This window comes from Garra rufa, chromosome 4, assembly GCF_049309525.1.
Source record: "Garra rufa chromosome 4, GarRuf1.0, whole genome shotgun sequence".
Lineage (NCBI taxonomy): Eukaryota > Metazoa > Chordata > Actinopteri > Cypriniformes > Cyprinidae > Garra > Garra rufa.
Window position 1 is genome coordinate 31,832,693 of NC_133364.1, and position 11,924 is coordinate 31,844,616.

General features: G+C 36.1%; 1 protein-coding gene across 1 annotated transcript; it reads right to left on the reverse strand.

Moving 5' to 3' along the window:
* Window positions 1-91: 91 nt before the first annotated feature.
* LOC141333881 (uncharacterized) lies at window positions 92-8,357 on the reverse strand. The gene is made up of 4 exons (XM_073839040.1): window positions 8,227-8,357; window positions 985-3,107; window positions 241-346; window positions 92-141 (listed from the first exon to the last, which is right to left on the reverse strand). The coding sequence occupies exons 1-2, from the start codon at window positions 8,309-8,311 to the stop codon at window positions 2,338-2,340; spliced, it is 855 nt and encodes a 284-aa protein (XP_073695141.1). The 5' UTR covers window positions 8,312-8,357; the 3' UTR covers window positions 92-141; window positions 241-346; window positions 985-2,337.
* Between the last annotated feature and the right edge of the window lie 3,567 nt (window positions 8,358-11,924).

Here is an 11,924-nt window from a genome sequence, read left to right on the forward strand (position 1 = left end):
GGGTAGATGAGCCTTGATTTCCTCCTCAGACATCCAGATGCAGACAGACTAACAGCTAACTGTGGACTGATGGATGTTGAATCTGTGGGCAAGGTGGACCATGAAGAGGAAGAACTCATCAATGGGCTGCAAGGAGTGATCCTGTAAAAACAACAAGGTTTGCAATTATGTGCATATGTGTAGGCTAGGCTTCCACTGAAAATATAGAATTAAGTTTTGTTCTTCCATTTCTTTATTTACCCATGCACTGCTTGTTCCTTCACACCTCATTGTAGTTGCTCTTGCTCTGGACACACAAATCATTTTGGGATGCAGCTTCAATGAGTTTCCAGAAGACGTTCTGAACCTAAGTTAGATGTAGGACATGTTTTAAATGTACATAAACTACAAACTAAAAATAATTACTATACACACACACACACACACAATATTGGGTGTGTATACAATGCTTAACAAATTTAATAGCCTAGACCACAACCCAATAGAAGGTTTGTGCCACCACTGCCCAAATCAAAAAGAATTGGTGAATTACAAATTCATTTAATTTTCTGTAATGGTCAAGCCACGCCAGTATGTGTAAGCTCTTTAAGTCACAGTGGTGTTTTAACGCTAAAATAGAATTATTGTTGGAATTTACTGAATCGCACAAAACAGTCTTTGGGAACAACTAGACGATATTTGAAAGTCAGTAACAACAGACTGTGGAAAAGTACATAAAAACAATGCCAGCAAGAATGCAAGCTGCTATCGAGGCCAAAGGAGGCCATACAAAATAAAAATAAAATATGTTTTTTTGTTATTATGTGTGAATCAAGGCTAGTTGTTTCAATTTGTTGTTGTTTTTTTCATCATCATAGTTGGTCTAATAAATTTGTTGAGCATAAATGTGTGTACACACACACACACACACACACACACACACACACACACACAAACAGTATCGTATATTGTGCAGTACATAAGGGTTCTAAAATTAAATCGTACCTTGTGTAGAACCTTATTTCATTGTCGGCTTTGACTGACCAACAACTCCTCCACCTATCTCCTTAGTTGTTCCACCTCTTTTAGAAGATCTTCAATCTAATCCAGTGCATTATCAACTGCCGCGGGTTCTGGAACTGAACAATAACCATGCTCCAGATGCTGGGCATCAATTGGCATGGGATCCTCATCCACTTGAGTGTCAACCTCCCTTCTTTGCCATACCCCGGTGCGCCTTGGTTCAGCAACAGAGTAGCCGTTCCACTGGAATAAGGTGGGTACTGTTTTGCCGCTAGTATAGTAAATACGCTGGCTAGGATTCTACGAGAAATACGTCAGCAGAGTTCGTTCATAGAATCTATTTCTGGCAATATTGTAAACTTGATTGCACAGATGCTATTTGAACTGAACTGAGTGGGACGATGGCATCACTGAATCAATGATAAACTGACTTTAACTGGAAAATTGAGTGTTTTCTATAATCCTCTTGGATTATTGACACACTATTTTCCTTATTAATACTGTAAAGCTGCCTTGACGCAATCTGTATTGTAATCTGTACAAATAAATGTGACTTGAATAAAAATAACGGAAAATAAAGATAAAAAAAACTAGAGATAATAAGAAACAGATCACTTTTCATCAGAATACATCACCAAACTAAGTTTTTCTATTATCCAGAGATGCACACCAAATATAGATCTTCAGACTTAACACTAACACAACCTGACATGTCAATCATGGGTGTCAGAACAGGGGGTAATAATAATAAAAAAAAAAATTAGTTTTGGAACAACTTAAAGGAATCTTTCACCCAAAAATAGTTTAGACAAGTGAACTGCTTCTCTTCAGTGTGATGCCTGCGTGATGACTGTTAAGTTTTCTTTAGATCTGAAACTCTTTCTTTAGTGACGTCATGTGAAAGGCTTCCCCTTTGTTGTGCATTTTCATGTCAATCTCAAAATTTGCAAGTTTTTTCACAGTGATGGCACATGCAAGGCTTCTCTCGTATGTGAGTTAATTCATAATTCTTAAAGTGTTTCATGTCTGTGAAATTCCTTCCTCACTGATGACAATTTTTTTCTCGAGTGAATCCTTATGTGGTTATTAAGAAATATTTTACATCTTAAAATCATTTTGGCAGTGTTGCCAGGTATAAGGCTTTCCAGTGTGAATTATCATGTGGACTATAAGGTTTCCTTGTTAACTGAAACTCTTTCCACACTGAGGGTATTTGAATGGCTTTTCATAATTCTCATGTGGACCATAAGGATTCCTTTATAGGAAAACCTTTTCCTCATATGGACTTTCAGGTTTCCTTGTTGATAGAAACTCTTTTCACATTGTTGGCACATGTTAAGGCTTCTTTGCTGTGTGAATCCTCATATGGGCGCAAAGGTTTCCTTTTTGAGTGAAACTCTTTCCACACTGTTTGCAGATGTAAGGCTTTTCTCTAGTGTGAATTCTCATATGGACATCACGGTTTCCTTTTATAACGAAACTCTTTCCACATTGTTGGCAGGTGTAAGGCTTTTTACCTTTGTGAATTTGCATATGGGCATCAAGGTTTCCCTTTGTAGTGAAACTCCTTCCACATTGTCGGCAGATGCAAGGCTTTTCTCCAGTGTGAATTTTCATATGGACATCAAGATTTCCTTTTGTAGTGAAACTCTTTCCACACTGTTGGCAGATGCAAGGCTCTCGTCCAGTATGAATTCTCATATGGGCATCAAGGTTTCCTTTTGTACTGAAACTCTTTCCACATTGTTTGCAAGTGTAAGGCTTTTCTCCAGTGTGAACTCTCATATGGGCGCCAAGGTTTCCTTTAGTAGTAAAACTCTTTCCACATTGTTGACAGCCATAAGGCTTTTCTTCACTGTGAACTCTCATATGGGCGCCAAGGTTTCCTTTTGTAGTAAAACTCTTTCCACATTGTTGGCAGGTGTAGGGCTTCTCTTTAGTGTGAATTCTCATATGGACATTAAGGTTTGATTTTGAAGTGAAACTCTTTGCACATTCTTCACAGGTGAAATGACTTCTAACTCCTGTCTTTTGAGCTCTTTTTTGTGAATAAGTTTTCGTCTGTGAGGAATTTTGTCGTTGACTTTTTTTCAGTGGAATCAGGTCTAAAGCAAAAAGAGACCAATACAAGTTAAACCCAATGGCACAGAGCAATAAACATCAATACAATTAGACTTGTATGGCATAAAAACTGACAACGTGCTAGATACTCACTAAGCTACTGAAATGTCCCAAATATTTTTCAAGCCGGCAGTTCTCAAACCAAAAAAAATGTTGACTCAGGAGAACTAGTTATAGACAGATCTCAAGTTTTCCATTAAGTATAAAACAAAAATACTGTCCTCTTAGCTATGTTCAGACATATTGTATGTCCCATCATGTGTTTCAAGTTTATTAAAGTTTTTGGAATATAACCATGACTTTATACATTTAATTGGGTGCTATTAGATCTTCAGACAATATAGATCATTACATTTTCTTGGCTTGAGAGTTATTTTGGCGTTTGTGTAATAATAGTAATAATAGTATTAGAATGGTTTGTTTCATATATGTGACTGCTACCACTTTCCTTGCGTAAATGTAGAGACATTTTATCAAGCACAAACACGGAGTGCCACCAGGCTCAGTACTAGGTCCTCTGACTTTGATACATGTTTTCCTATCACAGAGAATAAACTGTTACTGGCTACAAAATGTAAACCATATTTTAAGATAAGGGATGAGTCAAAATTATCAACTATTATATTACTTTAAAACATATGAATATCTGTGTAAAAATATGGATCGATTTTTTTCATTGGTCTGAACAAAACAGCAGATGGGCTTATGAATGCAAATTCATTCTCTGACAGCAGGTGGTGCTTTTGGAACAGCATTAATAATTTCCCCAGTAATGTCTGTACACAAAGCAGCTGTGCTCATGAAGGCTACTTTATCAGACACTATACATAGGTAAGATGACATTTTCCTGAAGACAATCTGCTTTCTCTAGAGGTACACTCATATAAAACACCCACGTTTTGACTTTAAAACATGCAACACTCATATTTATTTAATATCATAGCCTTTTGAAGTCGAATTGTCACATTAAGCCATATCAAATTATTTGTTTTTGTCCCGAATTTTAAGACTCCTTGAAATTATAATTAGATTTTTCTTTTCCATTTAAGATATTTAATACATTTCACAATTAATATGATAAAAATGCAGAGCTCTGAACCAGTTTGTTCAAAGAACAAAAACAGAAACAAACAAAATACTGACCAGAACAGAACCAGAAAAATCTGTTGTTTCTTTTGGCATATCAGCAAGATGGCACACTTCAAAGGAAACAGACATTCCACCACCTGTGACAGTGTTTCAACCAGCTAGAACTTCAGGGTCTCAGCTGATACCCATGGAGTCATACAGTACTCTAGAAATGGTTCAGCTGTATCTTTCACCCTCAGTATGCTAGACGATTACTCAGAATTCTAATGCCTATGCAGCCAAATATCAAAGTGCTGCAAGGAAGCCATGGCAGGACATGCCCTTAAAGGATCTATACTCCTACCTGTTGGTAGTAATTTACATGGGTCTGGTAAAAGTTCCTGCTATGAATTACTCTGGAATGGGTCCAGACTCTATAGAATAGGCTTTCCAACAAGTGCGATTTGAGGCAGGAAATTTCCTGCAAATGTCTTTGGCACTGCATTTCAGTGATTTAAAAAAAAAAGCAGAGAACATGGAACCCCAGCCTTTGATCGCCTTGGCAAACTAAAGCCAATCTATCAGCAGATACATGAAGCCTGCCAGACCTTCCTCCATCTTCATCAGAACATTGCAGTAGACGAACAGATGGTGGCATCAAAGGATTGGGCTAAAACAATAGATGAATGAGAAGCCAACAAAATGGGGGTACCGACTTTTTGTTTTAGCTGATTCCACATATGGCTGCACATGGGAATTTATTATCTATGAGGGCAAATCCCCTGTGGCACAAGCAGAACAAACTAAAGGACTCAGCTATGAATCGGTGATGGTGCTGGTGGACAATTTCTACACCAGCCCATCACTGTTCAGATACCTCCTCCAGAAGGCCATCTGGGCCTGTGAAACAATTTGCACCAATTCAATTGCCCAGAAATGCTCACCATTGGAGTATGAGATGGATTTGCAAGCTACTGTTTGTTGGACATCAGGGAGGTGATCATGTACTCCTCCATCCATTCAGCAAATGAAGACAGCACGGTACAGAGGAGGATGAGGACGAGAGGTGAAGAATGGACGAAACTGACCATTCCTACACCTGATGCAGTGGCTGACTACAAGAAGTGAGTTCAATTTATTCAGTGATGTTGTATAAAAACAATGTGCAGATATGTTCACATGTTATTTACTTGGTTATGTTTGACTTTAGATTTGAAATATGTCCTATTATTTTCCACACAGAAACACAGGAGGAGTTGATCTCTCTGATTCCCTCATCGGGAATTCCACCGTTCTCTGACAGACCAGGAAGTGGTACCATGCCCTATTCTACCACTTTATTGATACTGCTCTGGTGTATGTGTTTATCATTTATCAGCAGATGGCTCTAGCACAGAACCAAAAACCCAAAACACAAAGAGAGTTCTGTGAAATTTTTGTCTTTTTAGAGCCTGTGATTTAATGTTCTGATGGAACAAACTGATGTATGTTTCAGTAAAAAAAATAAAAATAAGTAATGAACCTTCTTTTTTCTTTTAATGTATGTACATTTATAACACTATACTTCGTATTATATCACCTTTTTATCAATGCTTATGTGAGGGCGTTTCTAACGCCTTCCGCTATGAGAAACCTGGAAATGTGATAAAAATCCATGGGTAAATGTACATAATTGGTAAAGAAAAAAGACACTGTGTAGCTGTGTACACACATTAGGCCTCATTTATGAAACGAACGCATGACAGAAAATTGGGCATACGGTCGTTTCTGTGCATAACCTGGAATTTATCAATATCGACATGAGCGGTGGCTACAATCAAAACTCACGTCAGGTCTGAGCTTGTGTTATCATGAATTTGCGTGCGGCATAGAGGATTTCGGAGAACGTTTGTATTCTGTATCCACTATAGCCTAATTTGTGTTGTACTTTACAGTTTAAATATAAACTTTTATAGCTACTAATTTTTCATTCTTCTTTTGTAATACATTCAATTTAAAGGGTTTCTTGTGGATTACGGAGAACTAAATAAGCTATAATATAAATGAATATTTTGTTTTGTTATATTTAGTGCTATGTAATATACATGCTGTATAAATTAATGTCATTGTTTGCAAATGGTTAATGGGTGTTTTTAGAGTAAGATCAATTTCTCTTTCATGACTTAACTTCCTCATTTTGGCCGGCTTTCGTTCTCCATGTCATAGACTCTAGGGGCAAGGCTTCTAAACCTGGGTGTTTTTAGGGCCGTGATATTTAAATGGTTGTTTTCAGCCGCCACATTTATCAACATACAATCATTCGTCTGACGGGATTGGCGGTGTAAGGTCCATGCAATTGGCCCAACAGAGGTATCTAATGGTGGATGAAGGTTTTTTGCGTGTTCAAACTTTGTAGCGCACAAAGTTATTAAAGTTAAGTTAAATTCCAATCTAACTTTCATTTCGTTATCTTATCTGACTACATTTTATTATTACCTGGCATTTGGGTTAGAAAGCCAATTATTATGTCATTCATAGGATAATTTATTCAGACATCTGATTATTCTATAATATTATTGTACTTTATTTGATACACAACGTAATTTACTAGAGTCAATAATTACAGAGTAAATCAGAATGAAATAAAATGTAACAATTTATTATCAGTTAGGTAATTATGTAGTATGCCAATTATATAGCCAATTCAGAGATCAAATCATATCAATACAAACATCAAATTCTCAAAGATAAATGTAAGAGTAAAGGAGGCATACCTGACTTTCAAAGTGTCTGAGGTTCTGTAAACCTTACAGCGGCATATGAATGTTTAATGAATCACACGTGAACTCTGTCGTGAGTTGATTTGTGCGCTCGGATCAGCACTTAACTGATAAATGAGGCCAAATGAGTTCAAGTCAACTTTCATTTTGTGAACAGTAGGGATTCGTGCATTTCATTCATTCACCGGACCCAAACATACGTTAAGTTTCAAATGCAATTGGCTCAATTACTATTTAGATTTTTGTAACACAAGTAATGTAGATTTTAGTTGTATTTGAATTGATACTATAAATCCTGTGAACATATATAGAAGGTAATATTTGGATTTCTCCGGCTCTCTACACTGGTGTTTAGCAAGACCGGAAGGGAGCTTGTAAAATAAAATATAATGGACTGAAAACTGTATTTTTAAACAGACTGAATTGTTCTGAAGTGAACTCTAAAAGGTGCATATGGATTGTTGAATTTTTAATTATGAAAATATGTGTGAAATGTTTTAAATTGAAGTACTCACAGCCTAAATAAACAACTGTTAAATTTCAGGAACTAAAAATACAGGGTATTAAAATGCACTGTTAAAGGTGCAGTACACAAGATTGACAGCTAGTGGTTGAAATGGGTACTGCAGTACAAATTCAAAATACTGGAGAGACCAGTTTCTCCTGCTTCCTCCGCTCACATGGGTTTGCCAGATTGAAAACATGGGATGAGCCTTGTACTGTAATTTGATGAGTTGCTTTACAGTGTTTTAATGTTCCTCTGCTCATAGATCATTGTGCAGTGTAATATTGCCATCCAGCGGTTGAAATGGGTACTGCAATTGTCTCGGAATCTGGCCGAAACGCACACTGGCTAAAGCATTATTTTTCAGAAAAACATCTATGTAAACATAATATGTTTGTAGATATTTAGGAAACATATGATGTTATTTTTTGGCTTAAGAAGAGTCAAAAACTTACATACAGCGCCTTTAATGCAATGCATTATTTTTGTCAGTTAGTGAAATTCAACATGCTTTTTTGTCATTTTTCTTCAATAGCAGATTTTTCTTAATTATGACAGTTTACATGTAGAAACATTATAAGGCCACTTGAAGAAAAAAAAATAATAATACAGCAATAAATTAAGCTGAACTTGTTTTCAAAACCAGAAAGGTGAGAAGCTGCAGGAGGGCATAAGGTGTACAAAAACAGCTGCCAATGGCAAATGAATTGAAAAAAAGAAATAAAATGATGTACAAGACAATATAGTTAGGCTTTGAGAAAGAAAACCAACCTGTTTGTTCCTCAGTATCTTCATGTGTGATGCTGAATACTTCTAGAATCCTTATGTCTTCACACTCCTCTTTAATATACACCATGTTTAAAACAGTATCTCCTGTGGATCTCAGCTGATTCGGCACAAGTTTTCCTGTTTAAGATGAGAATAATTAACAGAATGAACAAATAATTGCAAGCTAAATCTCTGGGAGCATCTCAGTCAGCTCCTAGTTCAGTAGTCAGCGCACTGGCAAGGGAGTTAGCATGATGGTTAATTGCCTTAAATGGTTTGATTAGCCAAAAACACTCAATCTTGAGCAATAAATAATAATGATAATTGAACAAATTAATGAAAAAACACAGGCACTTACTACTTAGTTTTGATTAATATTATGTTTTAAACTCTTACATATTGCATTTAACAGATTACGCTTTACAAAAAAGTTCATCAAACAAGTTTGTGTTTTCCAGCGATTCAAAACAGTGAATCATTTGTAAAGCAATTGATTCACTTGACTCGGGGTTTCTAAAAAAAATCACCACTGAATGAATTAAGGTTTACGATAATCTGATTCACTATATAGGGAGTGAAATGAGACACCTTTTGTCAGTCGTGTGTATATGCACTTTACTCACACAGAATAACGTATTAATTCAATAATAATTAACCTTACAACACTTGTGAAAACTATAACGTATACATAACGAGTTGTATCGATATAAACACTTTAAATGATAAAGACCACAAACCTTCATCAGCTGAAACACACACCCAAAAACGCGACGCAGCGAAATGGCGTCACATCTACAGATCAAAATAAAAGTCCTGTTCACACGCTGCTGCGCCTAACAATCCTAAATGCACAGGTATTTACATATAGAAAACACAGCCTACAAATACTTATTTTTGGTAAAATACATATTGAAATACACTATGTCTAATTGTGTGCTGAAAACAATCACCAAGTATACAAAAATAAATATACAAAGAATCAAAACATTATATTTAATTATACATTATTAGAAAAATTAAACACTATTTTATATTTAAATGTAATAAAAAACCTTTATGACAAAATATAATGATTTCATGTTGAATGTCAACTCTGTCATTGGCCCGTCATCAGAAAATCTTATGACATCTTACAGTGTTGACAAATTTGGCATTCCTTCTGCTTCAGGAGAATAAAATGATCTAAAAATTTCACAATTGTGACACACAAAATATAATAACATTAGGATTTAAAATATTATGAAACTATAAACTTACCAGAGCCTGTCTGACGTTGCAATGTGGCAAGAGGTCTGTTAGAGTGAAAGTTGCCTCTGATATTCCCTGATTAAGAAAGGTTAAGAACCATATTATCATCAGGAAATACACTGTATTTTAATGGCATTTTAATCATTTTCCCAACTAAACCAAGAAAGAACCTTTAAAGAACTATACTTTGGATTAACAAGTTCTTTGTATGTTAAACAACACAGATAATTCTACTGACAATGGGCAAACAAAACAGCATGTCACACACAAGCCCAGCACAGAACGGGAGGAGCTAAATGCCTTAAATACACTGAAACTAATGTGATAATTAGTAATAAGAATAATAATGATGAACAGAACAAGTAATTAAACTGACTGAGAAATTTGGTCAAATGACAAACAAGACAACCCAAAACACAATGAAGCATGAGTGTTACATTAACCTTTTATATGCTATATTTGTACAAATACTTAAACATTAAACTGTAAAAAAAAAAAAAAAAAAAAGTGTAATAAAGTAGAACATTTAATAAAATCATATAAACTTACTTATTACTCAATACTTTAATGATTTCATATATCCATTTCACATTTTATAATAATTTTCTTGTTTTTATAAACAACACTATTTCTATGATATAATCAAATAGTTTTCTACTTTTTTTACACAACACAGTTGTTGTTTTTTTTATTTAAAACATTTTTTAAAACAACATTTTACAGTGAAATACAAATCAAATTTCCCAAAGAATTGAATCATGCAACTGAAATGAAATGTTCACATGTTAATGAATTGAAATTTGTAAATTATCATCTTAAAAGTAATTACATTAATCTATTTTATTTATTAACAGTCCTCAGTCAGCCAAGTAGTTGACTGAGGGAAAAGCCAGTGAGTGTGAAGAGCAGAAGCAGGAGATAAAGTGATGATTGTAAAAAAGGAGCAGAGTTTAGTTGTATATTCCAGTGGTTCTCAATCCTGGTCCTAGGGGACCCCTGCTCTGCACATTTTGCATGTCTCCCTTATTTAACACACCTGATTGAGATCATCAGCTCATTAGTAGAGATCCATGAACTGAACTAACAAGCTGAAGATCTCAATCAGGTGTGTTAAATAAGAGAGACATGCAACATGTGCAGAGCAGGGGTCCTCCAGGACCAGGGGGGTGTTCCATAAAACAAGTTTACCAAATAAGTCAGGCTTATTTCAGTTAGTCTGACTTATTTTGAGGCAAATCAAGTGACAAAAAGTCAGACTAACTGAAATAAGCCTATCTTATTTGGTAAACTTGTTTTATGGAACACCCCCCAGGATTGAGAACCACTGGTATATTCAGTGATCAGACTTCTTCTGTGACATCTCTGTCAGAACAAGCAGCTGGTCAGAGGTGTCTGGGGACATTGGAACAAATGGCTACTGGTTGTTTAATGTCCAGAGGTATTTAATCCCTAAAAAATTTGGATTTAACATTCAGCTTTCAATTCTAAGTTGTTTTTAGTTACCTGGGGGGTGTTCCATAAACCAAGTTTACCAAATAAGTCAGGCTTATTTCAGTTAGTCTGACTTATTTTGAGCCAAATCAAGTGACAATAAGTCAGACTAACTGAAGTAAGCCTGACTTATTTGGTCAACTTGGTTTATGGAACACCCCCCTGAACAACTTCCCTGCTGAAAAACTTGCCTGGCCAGCTAAAACCAGCCTGGTCAGGCTGGGAGACCAGCTAAAACCAGTTAAGACCAGCCAACCAGCCTAGGCTGGTTTTAGCTGGGGGTTTTTTTCAGCAGGGTTTTGTTTCTGTATCTGAGTAGTGGTTGGTACTTCACTCAGATTTGTAGAAATGGAGAGTAGCAGTTGTTAAGGATCACATCAAGACACACATGTTTCTCCCACACCTGTTGGTCATTTTTTGGGGTTAGACTTGCATCTGGCGGTTTGACTTTTATTTAATTCCAGAAAGGGTGAAGAAGAAATTGAGGAGTGCCTGGCAGATACTGGCAAATAAAAATGTATTTAGGACATCCTTCATCCCAAATTCTTAACTTTGTAGGTCAGCGTTTCCCAACTCTAGTCCTCGTGCCCTCCTGCTCTGCATATTTTTCATGTCTCTCTTAGTTGATGCGCCTGATTCAGATAACCAGCTCATTAGAAGAGAGCTACATGCATGAAACTGTGTTCCGGTTGACATGATCTATACACAGTGTTCATTGCTCACTACTCCCTGAGCAGGGGAAATCTGTTGAAGTTTACTTCACTTTGGAACGTTCATTCATGAATTTGCGCTGCGCCGGTGCCTGTTCACCCACAGACAAAACTTACAAGAGAAGTGTGAAATGTGACATAATATACCTCTGTAAATAAATACAATTTTAATTCACGTCCTGCACTATTTAATGCACTTTAAATGGAACATATACACTCGTTTCGAACTGGAATCTGTCCACTTCACAGGGC

Coding starts and splice junctions, on each gene's coding strand:
- LOC141333881 (XM_073839040.1), bottom strand. CDS start 8,311: ATGGTGTATATTAAAGAGGAGTGTGAAGACATAAGGATTCTAGAAGTA. Junction 3,108..8,226: donor AGATACTGAGGAACAAACAG/GTTGGTTTTCTT, acceptor TTTTTGCTTTAG/ACCTGATTCCACTGAAAAAA.